Genomic DNA, 16986 nt, shown 5'->3' on the forward strand with positions numbered 1-16986 from the left:
TGACCTAACCCCATATACCCGCCTTTGTCCCAAACCCTTAATATCAAAAATCTACCAATCCCAGATTGAAAATGAACAATTGACCCAGCATCAATTGCCGTTTGCGGAAGAGAATTCCAAACCTCTCCCACCCTGTGTGTGTAGAAGTGTTTCCTAATTTCACCCCTGAAAGGTCTGGCTCTAATGTTTAGACTCTGTCCCTAGTCCCAGACTCCCCAACCAGCGGGAATAGTCTCTCTCTATCGACCCTCTCTGTTCCCCCTAATATCCTGAAAACTTCGATCAGATCAACCCTTAACCTTCTAAATCCCAGGGAATACAATCCTAATATAAGTAATCTCTCCTCGTAACTTAACCCTTGGAGTGCAGGTATCATTCTGGTAAACTCACGCTGCACTCCCTCCAAGGTCAATATACCCTCCCTAAGGTGTGGGCCCCAGAACTGCTCACAGTGCTCCAGGTGTGGGGCCCAGAACTGCTCACAGTGCTCCAGGTGTGGGGCCCAGAACTGCTCACAGTGCTCCAGGTGTGGGGCCCAGAACTGCTCACAGTGCTCCAGGTGTGGGGCCAGAACTGCTCACAGCGCTCCAGGTGTGGGGCCCAGAACTGCTCACAGTGCTCCAGGTGTGGGGCCCAGAACTGCTCACAGTGCTCCAGGTGTGGGGCCCAGAACTGCTCACAGTGCTCCAGGTGTGGGGCCCAGAACTGCTCACAGTGCTCCAGGTGTGGGACCCAGAACTGCTCACAGTGCTCCAGGTGTGGGCCCAGAACTGCTCACAGTGCTCCAGGTGTGGGCTAACTGGGGCTTTGTGCAGCTGCAGAACATAGAAAATAGGTGCAGGAGTAGGCCATTCGGCCCTTCGAGCCTGCACCACCATTCAATAAGATCATGGCTGATCATTCCCTCAGTACCCCATTCCTGCTTTCTCTCCATTACCCCCTGATCCCTTTAGCCTTAAGGGCCACATCTAACTCTCTCTTGAATATATCCAACGAATTGGCATCAACAACTTTCTGTGGTAGAGAATTCCACAGGTTAACAACTCTCTGAGTGAAGAAGTTTCTCCTCATCTCGGTCCTAAATGGCTTACCCCTTATCCTTAGACTGTGACCCCTGGTTCTGGACTTCCCCAACATCGGGAACATTCTTCCTGCATCCAACCTGTCCAGTCCCGTCAGAATTTTATGTTTCTATGAGATCCCCTCTCATCCTTCTAAACTCCAGTGAATAAAGGCCCAGTCGATCCAATCTCTCCTCATATGTCAGTCTTGCCACCCCAGGAATCAGCCTACTGAACCTTCGCTGCACTCCCTCAATAACTTCTGATTATTTTTTGTACCTGTCCATGACATTTTAATGATCAATGTACCTGGACCCCCGTCTCCTTGGACCGCCGCTGTCTTTAGCCGTTCACCATTTAGCGAGTACCCTGTTCTGTCCTTTTTATGACCAAAGTGGATGAGCTGACATTTGCGGCTGTGTTTTGGTGGGAAGCCATACCTGGGTGGCTCGGAGCAGATCCTTTCCACGGGAACGTGTCCCACAATCAGAGGACAGAGTATGGGTAATGTGTGGGTGGGGGGTAGGGAGAGGAGACGGAGACCGGGATCTAAGGATCTTGGGTAACATTTCCCTCCAATCGAGACTATCAGATCGCGTGGAATAAACTAGGAAAACGACCCATTTCGGCCTGAATTTTCAACAATAAATCACTATTAAGAGGGAAGATGGGTCTGCCTTTTCGAACAATCTGTAAGGATTACTTTGGGTGCCCCGTGTCATCACCAGGAGGCCAGTTGCCAAACTGGAGTGAGTCACAATGCTGATTGCAGTTTCCCGCCAAGCCTCCTGCCCTCTCCCTTCCTCAGCTGACGGGTGTGTCTGGGACCGTACAATCATCATCATCATAGGCAGTCCCTTGGAATTGAGGAAGACTTGCTTCCACTCTTAGCATGAGTCCTTAGGTGGCTGAACAGTCCAATACGGGAACCACAGTCCCTGTCACAGGTGGGACAGATAGTTGTTGAGGGAAAGGGAGGGTGGGACAGGTTTGCCGCACGCTCCTACTGCCTGCGCTTGGTTTCTGCATGCTCTCGGCGACGAGACTCGAGGTGCTCAGTGCTCTCCCGAATGCACTTCCTCCACTTAGGGCGGTCTTTGGCCAGGGACTCCCAGGTGTCAGTGGGGATGTTGCACTTTATCAGGGAGGCTTTGAGGGTGCCCTTGTAACGTTTCCTCTGCCCACCTTTGGCTTGTTTGCCGTGAGGGAGTTCCGAGTAGAGCGCTTGCTTTGTGAGTCTCGTGTCTGGCATGCAGACGATGTGGCCCACCCAGTGGAGCTGGTCGAGTGTGGTCAGTGCTTCAATGCTGGGGATGTTGGCCTGGTCGAGGGCGCTAACGTTGGTGCTTCTATCCTCCCACCACTGATGGCAGCTTTTCACTACCTCTTCCCAAGGGCCATTCCTTCATATTTGAGCCTGGATACTGAGTGCTGGCAGACTATTCAACTGTATGAGGCTGAACGGTTTATCCAGGGAGTGAGTCTGAATTGGAGCATTGTGTTCTGTACAGCTCACCACAGCACCACACAGTATATTATTACAATCTTGCTTCTACAAAGGAATTCAGTTCAGTTTATCGTATTTAAACTTTGCAGGACAGAGGTGTTCCGCAAAGTGGTCACCCAATCTGCGTTTGGTCTCCCCAGCGTAGAGGAGCAAATATTAAATTGCAAGAAGTACAAGTGAATCGCTGTTCCACACGGAAGGAGTGTTTGGGGCCCGGGACAGTGGGAAGGGAGGGGGTAAAAGGGCAGGTGTTACATCTCCTGTGCTTGCACGGGTAGGTGCCGTGGGAAGGGGAGGGAGTGCTTGGCGCGACTGCGGAATGGACCAGGGTATCGCGGAGGGAGTGGTCCCTTCGGAACTCTAAAAGGGAGGGGAAGATGTGATTGGTGGTGGGATCGTGCTGAGGTGGCGGGAATGGCGGGGGATGATCCATGAACGTGGAGGCTGAATATTGTAGCCTTGAGTTTGGACAATACCTGATCTGCAACATTGATCCCTGGGATGGGGGGATTGACCAATGAGGAGAGATTGAGCAGACGAGGCTCAGTCTCTGAGTATATTCAAGGCTGAGAGCGATAGATTTTTGGACTGTCGGGAATCGAGGGATATGGGGATCGGGCGGAAAAGTGGAGTTGAGGTCGAAGATCAGCCGAGATCTTATTGAATGGCGGAGCGGGTTCGAGGGGCCGTGTGGCGGAGCAGATCGAGGGGCCGTGTGGCGGAGCAGATCGAGGGGCCGTGTGGCGGAGTAGGTCGAGGGGCCGTGTGGCGGAGCAGGTCGAGGTGCCGTGTGGCGGAGCAGGTCGAGGAGCCGTGTGGCGGAGCAGGTCGAGGAGCCGTGTGGCGGAGCGGGCTGGAGGGGCCGTGTGGCGGAGCAGGTCGAGGGGCCGTGTGACGGAGCGGGCTGGAGGAGCCGTGTGGCGGAGCAGGTCGAGGGGCCGAATGGCTGACTCCTGCTCCTATTTCTCATGTTCTGAGCAGTCCTGTCCCATATGGCCAGCTTCCATCCCCTTCTCTGATCCCCAAAAATGATTTGCACCAGTAAACACGCATACTGACTCACTCCACTTTCATCAAACGCTACCTGAAGGTAACTTTAATATCGGCACGGAACCCTGAATCGTGTTTATTATCTGTGTAATTACATGTGGACTCTCTGATACTGATGTTGTTTATTCTCCACCTCACTCCGTGTAGATTTATGGAATGGAAGATTATAATGCTTTGGACATTCCTGCTACCATGTTTAACTCCCCAATTGGCCCCACGGACTCTCCACTGCAGACAAGTAAGTATCATTGCTATTGGTTGTTTTATTGGGACACTGGGTCCCGAATTAAGTCACTTGCACTTTTGATACTGTTTAGAAAAGTGTGAAAAATGGTAGTTTGACATACTGTTTTTCACAAGAGAAAAATTCCTTATTAATCATTGGTCACCCAATACCAAATGGAGCAATTGTGTAAGAAAGACTGACATTTCTATAGCTTCTTTCACAATCTCCGGATGTCCCAAAATGCTTTACAGCCAATGAAGTACTTTTGGAGTGTAGTCACTGTTGTAATGTGGGAAACGCGGCAGCCAATTTATGCACAGCAAGCTCCCAGACACAGCAATGTGATAATGACCAGATAATCTGTTTTTTTGTTATCTTGATTGAGGGATAAATATTGGCCCCAGTACACCGGGGAGAACGCCCCTGCTCTTCTTCGAAATAGTGCCATGGGATCTTTTACGTGCACCTGAGAGAGCAGACAGGGCCTCGGTTTAACGTCTCAACTGAAAGACGGCATCTCCGACAGTGCGGCACTCCCTCAGTACTGCCCCTCCGAAAGTGCGGCGCGCCCTCAGTACTGCCCCTCCGACAGTGCGGCGCTCCCTCAGTACTGCCCCTCCGACAGTGCGGCGCTCCCTCGGTACTGCACCTCCGACAGTGCGGCGCTCCCTCGGTACTGCCCCTCCGACAGTGCAGCGCTCCCTCGGTACTGCCCCTCCGACAGTGCGGCGCTCCCTCGGTACTGCACCTCCTACAGTGCGGCGCTCCCTCGGTACTGCCCCTCCGACAGTGCGGCGCTCCCTCGGTACTGCCCCTCCGACAGTGCGGCGCTCCCTCGGTACTGCACCTCCTACAGTGCGGCGCTCCCTCAGTACTGTCCCTCCGACAGTGCGGCGCTCCCTCGGTACTGCCCCTCCGACAGTGCGGTGCTCCCTCGGTACTGCACCTCCGACAATGCGGCGCTCCCTCGGTACTGCACCTCCGACAATGCGGCGCTCCCTCGGTACTGCCCCTCCGACAGTGCGGCGCTCCCTCGGTACTGCACTGGAGTGTCAGCCTGGATTTTTTTGTGCTCAAGTGTCTGGAGTGGGACGTGAACCTACAACCTTCTGACTCACATATGAGAGAGCTGCCCACTGAGCCCCGGCTGACGGGTGTAAGAATAGAATTGCTGGAAATGAGCTGCCAATCCGTCAATATCTGAAACTGGTGATGTGTCATCGAGCACCAATGGTAGCATCCACGCCTCAGAAGCTGAGAATTGTCGGTGCAAGACCCACTCTAAGGACTAGAGCAATTAACATTCAGTGCAGTGCAGTGCTGAGAGAGTGCTGCATTATCAGAGGTGCCGTCTTTCGGACGAAATGTTAAACCGAGGTCCCTTCCGCCCATTCGGCTGGACGTAAAAGATGGCATGGGTAGGATTTGGAGAGGAGCAGGAGGGTGTCTACATGTGGCTTGGCCGCTGTTCATCCCTCCACGGACAATGCCACATTAACTGATCATCAATCCCATTGCTGTCTGTGGGAGCTTGCTGTGCACAATAACAGGGACCACACTTCAAAAGCAATTCAATGGCTGTGAAGCACATTATAGTCCAAGGTGCTATTTAATGCAAGTTGTTTAATGTTTTGAGGTGAGCTTACGTCAGAATGATGTCACCACCGGAAGGACCAACTCTCTGGCAATGGTGGGGGTCTTGTGCTCCTTCAGTATCTTTTGGTTCTTGTCTCCGATTTCCAGCATTCACCCTTTTTCATCCCCTCACAAATGAATCATATATTTGTTTAACAAGGCTGGACCATCGATCAGAGGGGATTATTCAAATGAACGGTTTCATCTCAGTAAACAAAATTAATTGTGTATATACTGTACCACTGAGCTCTTCAGTAGAGAGCAGAACTGAGCGAGCACAGCTATGGGGAAAGACTGGACAGGCTGGGGCACTTTGCTCGAGAAAAACGACAGCGGAGGGGCAACCTGACAGAGGTCTTTAAGACTATGAAAGGGTAGACATAGAGATAATGTTTCCCCCTGTGGGAGAGACCAGAACTCGGGGCCATCAATAACAGACAGTCACTAATAAACCCAATGGGGAATTCAGGAGAAACTTCTTTACCCTGAAAGTGGTGAGAATGTGGAACTCGCTGCCACAGGGAGGGGTTGAGGTGGATAGTATCGATGTATTTAAGGGGAAGCTGGATAAACACACGAGGGGGAAAGGAATAGAAGGATATGGTGATGGGGTGAGATGGAGAGGGGTGGGAGGGGGCTGGTGTGGAGCATAAACCCCGGCACGGAGCGGTGGGGCATAAACCCCGGCACGGAGCGGTGGGACATAAACCCCGGCACGGAGCGGTGGGACATAAACCCCGGCACGGAGCGGTGGGACATAAACCCCGGCACGGAGCGGTGGGACATAAACCCCGGCACGGAGCGGTGGGGCATAAACCCCGGCACGGAGCGGTGGGACCATAAACCCCGGCACGGAGCGGTGGGGCATAAACCCCGGCACGGAGCGGTGGGGCATAAACCCCGGCACGGAGCGGTGGGGCATAAACCCCGGCACGGAGCGGTGGAGCATAAACCCCGGCACGGAGCGGTGGAGCATAAACCCCGGCACGGAGCGGTGGAGCATAAACCCCGTCACAGAGCGGTGGGGCATAAACCCCGGCACGGAGCGGTGGGGCCCAGTGGCCTGTGTCTGTGCCGTACATTTGAAGTAAGACCAGCTCTTCTAAACACAGACAGAGGTTTGCACAGTTGCGCTGCCTAGTGAAAGGGCTACAGGATATCGTCAGCAACCTTTCACACAGTCAGTCTTTGGCTGAATTCACATGCCACAAACGTAGCGACAATGCAAAGGCGAAGTGGCAGTGTGCTGATGCTAAGGTGAAATGTGTGAATCGGGTGTCAGGACTCCAACTAACGGCGAAGTGAGTCTCGCCAATCGGCGCTGCGGTTTGTGGTGGAGCAGGCTCGAGGGGCCGAATGGCCGACTCCTGCTCCTATTTCTTATCTTCGTATGTTCTGCGTAATTTATGGACATCGGCTGGGGTCCGTTCTTGATGCTGCGCTCCATCACCATTGCACCGGGAGTGCGAGCGCTTCTGGCCAACATTCCTCCCCCAACCACCAGCACAACTAATTCAGCACCTCCTTCACCCCCTCTGTCTCTGCCACCCGGTCATGGCGAGGTAACAGTAAACATTCATTTATTGAAACTCTTTGAAACATCCTGAAGACACGAAAAACTGCGACTACTTTATCCCTTTCTCTTGCGCTCTCGCTTTCTTTTTCTCTCTTCCTCTCTTTCGCTCTCCAGTCCCCCCCTCTCTAGTCCCCCCCCCCCCTCTCCAGTCCCCCCCCCCCCTCTCCAGTCCCCCCCCCTCTCCAGTCCCCCCCCCTCTCCAGTCCTCCCCCCCTCCAGTCCCCCCCCCCTCCAGTCCCCCCCCCCCTCCAGTCCCCCCCCCCCTCCAGTCCCCCCCCCCCCTCTCCAGTCCCCCCCCCCCCTCCAGTCCCCCCCCCCCCCTCCAGTCCCCCCCCCCTCCAGTCCCCCCCCCCTCCAGTCCCCCCCCCCTCTCCAGTCCCCCCCTCTCCAGTCCCCCCCCCTCTCCAGTCCCCCCCCCTCTCCAGTCCCCCCCCCTCTCCAGTCCCCCCCCCCTCTCCAGTCCCCCTCCCTCTCCAGTCCCCCCCCCTCTCCAGTCCCCCCCCCCTCTCCAGCTCCCCCTGCTCTTTCTCTCTCGCAAATGTTACTGAATTTGTTCAATGGGTTTGTGAAAATCTTCAGCTTGTATGTACTGTAGCAGACATAGCAGGGATTTGTCCAAATTATAGCTGCTTTACAGAGGTTGCACTAAATATTTCCACTGTGGAAAAATAGATTGCGATTTAGAAAGTGGTGACTCAGTCCTCAAAGCCTCCGAACACATTACACACAGCAGTTTCTCAATTTCTACATTGTACAAGGAAAAGCTTGCTATCGAAAGTCTTGCTGGCTGTGTCTGTCACATTCTCATGTGGCACCTTCTCTCTGTCTGGCTTTGTCCTGTCATTCATTATCAGCCTGATTTCCCCCACTGTACATAAGGTATTTGTAAAATCACTGTTGCTCCTTTCCTGGCAATGAACTCAGTGGTTTTAGATTTCTCTCTCTCTCAGGCATCAGAATCGAGGAAGACTTGCTTCCACTCTAAAAGTGAGTTCTCAGGTGGCTGAACAGTCCAATACGAGAACCACAGTCCCTGTCACAGGTGGGACAGACAGTGGTTGAGGGAAGGGGAGGGTGGGACTGGTTTGCCGCACGCTCCTTCCGCTGCCTGCGCTTGGTTTCTGCATGCTCTCGGCGACGAGACTCGAGGTGCTCAGTGCCCTCCCGGATGCACTTCCTCCACTTAGGGCGATCTTTGGCCAGGGACCCCCAGGAGTCGGTGGGGATGTTGCACTTTATCAGGGAGGCTTTGAGGGTGTCCTTGTAACGTTTCCTCTGCCCACCTGGGGTTCGCTTGCCGTGTAGGAGTTCTGAGTAGAGCACTTGCTTTGGGAGTCTCGTGTCTGGCATGCGGACAAGTGGCCTGTCCAGCGGAGCTGATCGAGTGTGGTCAGTGCTTCAATGCTGGGGATGTTGGCCTGATCGAGAAAACATTGGTGCATCTGTCCTCCCAAGGGATTTGCAGGATCTTGCGGAGGCAGCTCTGGTGATATTTCTCCCGTGTTTTGAGGTGTCTACTATACATGGTCCATGTCTCTGAGCCATACAGAAGGGCGGGTATCACTACTGCCCTGTAGCCCATGAGCTTGGTGCCAGATTTGAGGTCCTGGTCTTCGAACACTCTTTTCCTCAGGCGGCCGAAGGCTGCACTGGAGGCGGTGTTGAACCTTGTCGTCGATGTCTGCCTTTGCTGATAGTAGGCTCCCGAGGTATGGGAAATGGTCACGTTGTCCAGGGCCGAGCCGTGGATTTTGATGACCAGAGGGCAGTGCTGTGTGGCGGGGTCAGGTTGGTGGAGGACCTTTATCTTACGGATGTTTAGTGTAAGGCCCATGCTTTTGTACACTTCGGTGAAGGTGTTGACGATGGCTTGGAGTTCGGCCTCCGAGTGTGTGCAGACGCAGGCGTCGACTGCGTGCTGTAGCTAGACGACAGATGATGGGATGGTCTTGGATCTGGCCTGGAGACGGCGGATGTTGAACAGATTTCCGTTTGTTCTGTAATTTAGTTCCACTCCAGTGGGGAGCTTGCTGAGGGCGAGATGGAGCATTGGTGCGATCACACAGCCCTGTTTGACCCCGGTCCGGGCATGGAATGGGTCTGTGGTGGATCACTGCTTGCATGTCATTGTGGAGCAGGCAGAGGATGATGACAGACTTTTGAAGGCAGCCGAATCTGAGGAGGACGCTCCACAAGGGTTGGTGCTGCTCCCTGCATTTCTCTTGTATCTGTCGTACGGTGAAGATCATGTCCATTGTGCCCCTAAGTGGACAGAATCCGCACTGCGACTCTGGGAGGAGCTCCTCAGCCACAGGGAGAAGACGGTTGAGGAGGACTCTAGCGACGACTTTCCCAGTGGTCGACAGCAGGGAGATTCCTCTGTAGTTGCCGCAGTCGGACTTGTCACCTTTTTTCAAGAGAGTTACAGTGTCTCTGAGATCTCTTGGCATGCTCTCCTCCTTCCAAATAAGAGAGATGAGTTCATGAATCCGCGCCAGTAGTACTTCATCGCCATGCTTTAGTGCCCCAGCAGGGATTCCATCTGTTCCTGAGGCCTTGTTGTTCTTGAGATGACGGATGGCCTTTTCTACCTCGTGCCGAGCTGGGCTTTGCTGAGATAGTGGCTGGTGGCAGGCTGCGGGATGGAGTCGAGGACACTCGCATCAAAGGCAGAGTCTAGGTTAAGGAGATCTTCGAAGTGCTCCTTCCAGTGGGCACTGACTGCCTCTCTGTCCTTGATGAGTATCTCTCCATTCTTGGCCAGTAGTGGGGTAGGGGCTTGGGTGCTTGGGCCGTAGGTCGTCTTGACTGTGCTGAAGAATCCTCGGACGTCGTGGTTGTCAGCTAGCTGCTGGATCTCCCGCGCTTTCTCCATCCACCATCTGTTCTTTAGGCCGCGAGTTTTCTGTTGGACCTCAGCCATCAGACGTCTGTAGAGCTGCTTTCTTGCCCTCGAGTTGTGTTGCTGCTTCCAATCCAGGAATGCCTTGCGCTTGCGGCATATTAGCTCCTGGATCTCCTGGTCATTCTCGTCGAACCAGTCTTGGTGTTTCCTGGTCGAGTGACCGAGCGTCTCCTCACAGGTGCTGATTATGGAGGCCTTGAGGGCAGACCAGACTCTGGGTCACTGGGAGTCGTCAGGTTGGTTGTGAGGCGCTGGTTGAATCGGGCTTTCCTAGCGGGGTCTTTGAGTGCTCCGGCGTTGATTTTCCTGCGACATTGTTTCTGTTGCCGTCACTGTTTTGGGTGGTGGTGGTGACAGAGGGGATTAGGCCGTGGTCCGTCCAGCAGTCGGCAGCTCCTGTCATGGCGCAGGTGATGCAGATGTCCTTGTGGTCCCTCGCTCGGACAATGACGTAGTCAAGGAGATGCCAGTGCTTGGAGCGAGGGTGTGGCCCTGAGGTTTTATATTTGTCCTTCTAACGGAACAGGGTATTGGTTATGACAAGGCTGTGTTCTAAGCATTTCGTCATGAGCTGGGTGGCAGTGTGAGCTGTGAGGAGGATGCTCAGAGGCTGCAGGGTGACTTGGACAGGTTAGGTGAGTGGGCAAATGCATGGCAGATGCAGTATAATGTGGATAAATGTGAGGTTATCCACTTTGGTGGCAAAAATATAAAGGCAGAATATTATTTGAATGGCGGCAGATTAGGAAAAGGGGAGGTGCAACGAGACCTGGCTGTCATGGTTCATCAGTCATTGAAAGTTGGCATGCAGGTACAGCAGGCGGTGAAGAAGGCAAATGGTATGTTGGCCTTCATAGCGAGAGGATTTGAGTATAGGAGCAGGGAGGTCTTAATGCAGTTGTACAGGGCCTTGGTGAGGCCTCGCCTGGAATATTGTGTTCAGTTTTGGTCTCCTAATCTGAGGAAGGACATTCTTGCTATTGAGGGAGTGCAGCGAAGGTTCACCAGACTGATTCCCGGGATGGCAGGACTGACATATGAAGAAAGACTGGATTGACTAAGCTTATATTCACTGGAGTTTAGAAGAATGAGAGGGGATCTCATTGAAACATAAAATTCTGCTGGGATTGGACAGGTTAGATGCAGGAAGAATGTTCCCGATGTTGGGGAAGTCCAGAACCAGGGGTCACAGTCTAAGGATAAGGGGTAAGCCATTTAGGACCGAGATGAGGAGAAACTTCTTCACTCAGAGAGTTGTTAACCTGTGGAATTCTCTACCGCAGAGAGTTGTTGAGGCCAGTTCGTTAGATATATTCAAGAGGGAGTTAGATGTGGCCCTTATGGCTAAAGGAATCAAGGGGTATAGAGAGAAAGCAGGAAAGGGGTACTGAGGTGAATGATCAGCCATGATCTTATTGAATGGTGGTGCAGGCTCGAATGGCCGACTCCTGCACCTATTTTGTATGTTTCTATGAGAAGGGTACCGCTGGAGTTGGCTTTCCCTACCCCCCCTCTGCCGATCACACCTCCCCAAAGGTCTGTGTCCTTTCCAACCCTGGTGTTGATGTCGCCGAGGAGGATCAGTTCCGGGCTAGGGTGAGCCAAAGGGTCATGAGGCGTTCGTTTATCCCACAAGGGAAGTTTCTGAGATGGCCCACTAGCTCGTTTTTTACGGCGAAGCCAACCCCTTGGAGGCAGAGTTCTGTCTCTGGTTTCCCTTTCCAGAAGAAGGTGTAACCTCCATCTTGTTCCTTGAGCTGGCCTTCCCCTGTCCGCCTGGTCTCGCTTAGGGCAGCGATGTCAATGTTAAAGCGTCTAAGTTCCCGGGCAACGATGGCAGTGCAGCGTTCCAGTCTGTCGCTGTTGGGGTTGTCCATGGGGGTCCTGATATTCCAGGTCACGAACTTCATAAAGCGTGGAAAATGCATGCGCATGAATTCTTTAACGTGGGTTGGCCGTTGCACGCCAGCTACCACATGGGCTTAGCTGAGCAAGGTCTTGGTCAAGTGGCAAAGGGATCCAAGACGACTGGAGACCAGGCGCTGCTGTATGGGCCTAGTTCATACACACACGTATACTCCTACAGTCCTCCTACCTCCTTTCCACAGGAACTCATTCTCTCCTTGAGATTCACAGTGTGGTCCTCGCGGCATTTCGCTGTTCCTTTCCTGGGCCACTCCTTGGGCTTCACCTCGCCGCTCCTGGACTTCCAACCTCCGCTCTGGGTCCCGACCTCCAACCTCCGCTCTGGGTCCCGACCTCCGACCTCCGCTCTGGGTCCCGACCTCCGACCACCGCTCTGGATCCCGACCTCCGACCTCCGCTCTGGGTCCCGACCTCCGACCTCCGCTCTGGGTCCCGACCTCCGACCTCCGCTCTGGGTCCCGACCTCCGACCTCCGCTCTGGGTCCCGACCTCCGACCTCCGCTCTGGGTCCCGACCTCCGACCTCCGCTCTGGGTCCCGACCTCCGACCTCCGCTCTGGGTCCCGACCTCCGACCTCCGCTCTGGGTCCCGACCTCCGACCTCCGCTCTGGGCCCTGACCTCCGACCTCCGCTCTGGGCCCCGACCTCTGCTCTGGGCCCCGACCTCTGCTCTGGGCCCCGACCTCCGACCTCTGCTCTGGGCCCCGACCTCCGACCTCTGCTCTGGGCCCCGACCTCCGACCTCTGCTCTGGGCCCCGACCTCCGACCTCTGCTCTGGGCCCCGACCACCGACACTTCCGGGCCCCGACCTCCGACACTTCCTGACCCCGACCCCGACCCCGACCTCGAACCTCCGACACCTCCTGGCACGGTGGTTTTAGAGATTGTATAGACTAAGATGTTGACGTTTTTGTTAAATATAGGAATGGGAGTAGGCAATTTGACCCCTCTAGCCTACTCTGCCATTCAATAAGATCATGGCTGATCTGATCGTGGCCTTAACTCCACTTCCCCGCCCGCTCCCCATAACCCTTGACTCCCTTATCGTTTGAAAATCTGTCTATCTCCACCCTAAATATATTCAATGACCCAGCCTCCACAGCTCTCTGGGGCAGAGAATTCCACAGAGTCACGACCCTCAGAGAAGAAATTCCTCCTCATCTCTATTTAAATGGACGACCCCTTATTCTGAAACTATGCCCCGTAGTTCTAGATTCCCCCACGAGGGGAAACATCCTCTCTGCATCTACTCTGTCGAACCCCCTCAGAATCTTATTAGTTTCAATAAGATCGCCTCTCATTCTTCTAAACTCCAATGAGTACAGACCCAACCTGCTCAACCTTTCTTCATAATCAACCCCTTCATCTCAGGAATCAACTGAGTGAACCTTCTCTGAACTGCCTCCAATGCAAGTATACCCTCCCTCAAATAAAGAGACCAAAACTGTACACAGTGTTCCAGGTGTGGCCTCACCAACACCCTGTACAGTTGTAGCAGGACTTCCCTACTTTCATACTCCATCTACCTTGCAATAAAGGTCAACATTCCATTGACAGATTTGCTGGAGTTCTTTGAGGATGTAACGAGCAGGGTGGATAAGGGGGAACCAGTGGATGTGGTGTATTTGGATTTCCAGAAGGCATTCGATAAGGTGCCACATAAAAAGTTACCGCACAAGATAAAAGTTCACGGAGTTGGGGTAATTATATTAGCATGGATAGAGGATTGGCTAACTAACAGAGAACAGAGTGGGGATAAATGGGTCATTTTCTGTTGGATCATGGCTGATCTGTATGATCTGTGGGTACAAGGATCCAGGAGAGAATGTTTGTCTGGGGGCGGGGGGTGGGGGGGGCAACACGTTAGGATTAAATAATGGAGCTCCGACGATGGATAAATATTCTTGATTTTACACTTTGGGGAGATCAAGAAGTATTTATGCAGAGCTTATCCTCAGGAGCTGGAAAAAGATGGGTCCATGATGGAGTAGATTGTACATATCCTGTGGAAGAGCAGAACTGAGCTGCTAAAACGCTCTCCTGGCCGGCCTCCCATCTTCCACCCTCCCTAAACTTCAGCTCATCCAAAACCCCGATGCCCCGTGTCCTAACTCGCACCAAGTCCCGCTCACCCATCACTCCCTGTGCCCTGCGTCCTAACTCGCACCGAGTCCCGCTCACCCAGTGTCCTAACTCACACCGAGTCCCGCTCACCTATCACCCCCTGTGCCCCGTGTCCTAACTCGCACCGAGTCCCACTCACCCATCATCCCCTGTGGTCGCTGCCCCGTGTCCTAACTCACACCGAGTCCCACTCACCCATCACCCCCTGTGTTCGCTGACACCCGGTCTGGCAAAGTCTCCATTTTAAAATTCTCATCCTTGTTTACAAATCCCTCCATGGCCCTCGCCCCTCCCTATCTCTGTAACCTCCTCCAGCCACACAACCTCCGAGATGTCTGCACTCCTCTAATTCTGCCCTCCTGAGCATCCCTGATTATAATCGCTCCTCCATTAGTGGCCGTGCCTCAGCTGCCTGGTCCCTAAGCTCTGGAACTCCTTCCCTAAACCTCTCCGCCTCGCTCCTCCTTTAAGACACTCCTTAAAACCGACCTCTGACCCAGCTTTTGGTCACCTGTCCTAATATCGCTATGTGGCTCGGTGTCACATTTGTTCTGATAATCGCTCCGGTGAAGCACCTCGGGATGTTTTACTACATTAAAGATGCTATATAAATGCAAGTTATTATTGTTAGTGCAATCGCCATTAGATAATGAACATCAAAAATCGAGCTGATCTAACCCGTGCTGTAAAATGTCAGTGAATCGCACTAATTACATAATTAATGGGGACACACCCTACCCTAATCTTGTGCTTGAGAGTAAATAGCATTAAGTACAAGAAATGGCCACGTAAACCATATTTTATGTTGTGACCTTATTTTTAATCTTGATATTCTGATTCCTGTTTGGAATCACTGCCCTATCAGCTGATTTGAAGTTGAACCTGTTTTTCTGTCTGGTACATTGGGCCCAAGTTTCCACAGGATAAAAAACGGGCCCAGTTTTTCGCGCCTAAAACGGCGGCAGAAAAAAAACGCGCTATTCTCGAGCGCTTTGCAGCTCCTTGTCTGTTTGGCCCAGGGGGGCGGAGCCTACACTCGCGACGATTTTGTAAGTGGGAGGGGGCGGGTACTATTTAAATTAGTTTTTTTTCCTGCCGGCAACGCTGCGCGTGCGCGTTGGAGCGTTCGCGCATGCTCAGTGTGAAAAAAAACATTGGCACTCGGCCATTTTTGTAGTTCTTTGTAGCTGTTTAATTTTTGAACATTTTTTAATAAAAGCACATTGCCATCAGCACATCAGCACTGAGGCTATCCTTCTCATAGAAACATAGAAAATAGGTGCAGGAGTAGGCCATTCGGCCCTTCTAGCCTGCACCGCCATTCAATGAGTTCATGGCTCCTTCCCCTCCCTCCCCTCCGCGGCAACAAACCGCTGTCTCCTCCCCCTCCCCACCCTCCACGGCAACAAGCCGCTGTCTCCTTCCCCTCCCTCCCCTCCGCGGCAACAAACCGCTGTCTCCTCCCCCTCCCCACCCTCCACGGCAACAAGCCGCTGACTCCTTCCCCTCCCTCCCCTCCGCGGCAACAAGCCGCTGTCTCCTTCCCCTCCCTCCCCTCCGCGGCAACAAACCGCTGTCTCCTTCCCCTCCCTCCCCTCCGCGGCAACAAACCGCTGTCTCCTTCCCCTCCCTCCCCTCCACGGCAACAAGCCGCTGTCTCCTTCCCCTCCCTCCCCTCCACGGCAACAAGCCGCTGTCTCCTTCCCCTCCCTCCCCTCCACGGCAACAAGCCGCTGTCTCCTTCCCCTCCCCACCCTCCGCGGCAACAAACGGCAGTTTTCTCCCACGGGAACGAACGATGGCTGAAGCACTTTCACACAGATAGGAAGATGGTTTATTTAATCTTTTCTTTGCTTATAAATGTTTATTCAGGTTGGATTTATTTGTATAATATTTGTAGAAGTATAAATAAGGATTTATTATAGAATTTAATGACTTCCCTTCCCTCCCCCCCCCCACCCCTCGTTCTGGACGCCTGATTTGTAACCTGCGCCTGATTTTTTAATGTGTAAAACAGGTTTTTTCAGTTCTACAAAAATCTTCACTTGCTCCATTCTACTTTAGTTTGGAGTCCGTTTTCACTGTGGAAACTTTGAAATCAGGCGTCAGTGGCCGGACACTGAAGAAAAAATTCTGTTCCAAAGTAGAACTGTTCTACCTGACTAGAACTGCAGAAAAAAAAATGTGGAGAATTGCGATTTCTAAGATAGTCCGTTCTCCACCAGTTGCTCCTAAAAATCAGGCGCAAATCATGTGGACTGAGTTGGTGCTGTCTCCTGTCTTACTGGGTCTGCAGATGCAAGTTGAATGATGTTGCAGTATAATACTTCTGGAGCATTATATTTCACCTAGAGCAATAAATATTTCTAATTGAAGCCCCGTTTCCACAAGACTTTTGGATTTATGAGAAGGGTTTTGGTGATCTGAGCCCTGTGAGATCGTATTGTTTTTCCCCATTGGTTGGCAAGGGGATTTCCAGCATAAGTACTTCATTCAAATTCGGCTTTGTCTTGCTTATCATATGTATTTGTGTGAGTACTTATTGTGCACTTGCAATAATCACTGTGATTTCTCCCTCCAGCTGACGGGCCTTACCTTCAGATTGTAGAACAACCCAAACAGGTAAGGGAGAGATCAAAGCGGCATTGCGTTTATTACTAGCATTATCTTGCACTTCATTAGTCATGTTCCTTCCTTTTATAGCATCATACAGCACAGGAGGAGGCCATTGGGCCCATCGAGCCTGTGCCGGCTCTGTGACAGAGCGAACCAAACAGTCCCACTCCCCCCGCTCTTTCCCCACAGCCTGGCAAATTTTTAACATTCAAGTAACATATGAGGAGAGACTGGATCAACTGGGCCTGTATTCACTGGAGTTTAGAAGAATGAGAGGGGATCACATAAAAACATATAAAATTCTGACGGGATTGGACAGGTTAGATGCAGGAAGAATGTTCCCGATGTTGGGGAAGTCC

The 16986-nt window shown here is 52.8% G+C and overlaps 1 protein-coding gene across 3 annotated transcripts in view; it reads left to right on the plus strand.

Annotated features, from left to right (window-relative positions):
* Positions 1 to 16986, plus strand: part of LOC139250922 (nuclear factor NF-kappa-B p105 subunit-like) — a 136668-nt gene that overhangs the window by 28007 nt on the left and 91675 nt on the right. For all 3 annotated transcript variants that reach the window (XM_070873144.1, XM_070873142.1, XM_070873143.1), the window contains exons 3-4: positions 3766 to 3856; positions 16593 to 16633. In XM_070873144.1, the coding sequence (XP_070729245.1) occupies positions 3766 to 3856; positions 16593 to 16633 (132 nt within the window). The remainder of the gene's footprint in view (positions 1 to 3765; positions 3857 to 16592; positions 16634 to 16986) is intronic.

This window comes from Pristiophorus japonicus, chromosome 2, assembly GCF_044704955.1.
Source record: "Pristiophorus japonicus isolate sPriJap1 chromosome 2, sPriJap1.hap1, whole genome shotgun sequence".
Taxonomy (NCBI): domain Eukaryota; kingdom Metazoa; phylum Chordata; class Chondrichthyes; family Pristiophoridae; genus Pristiophorus; species Pristiophorus japonicus.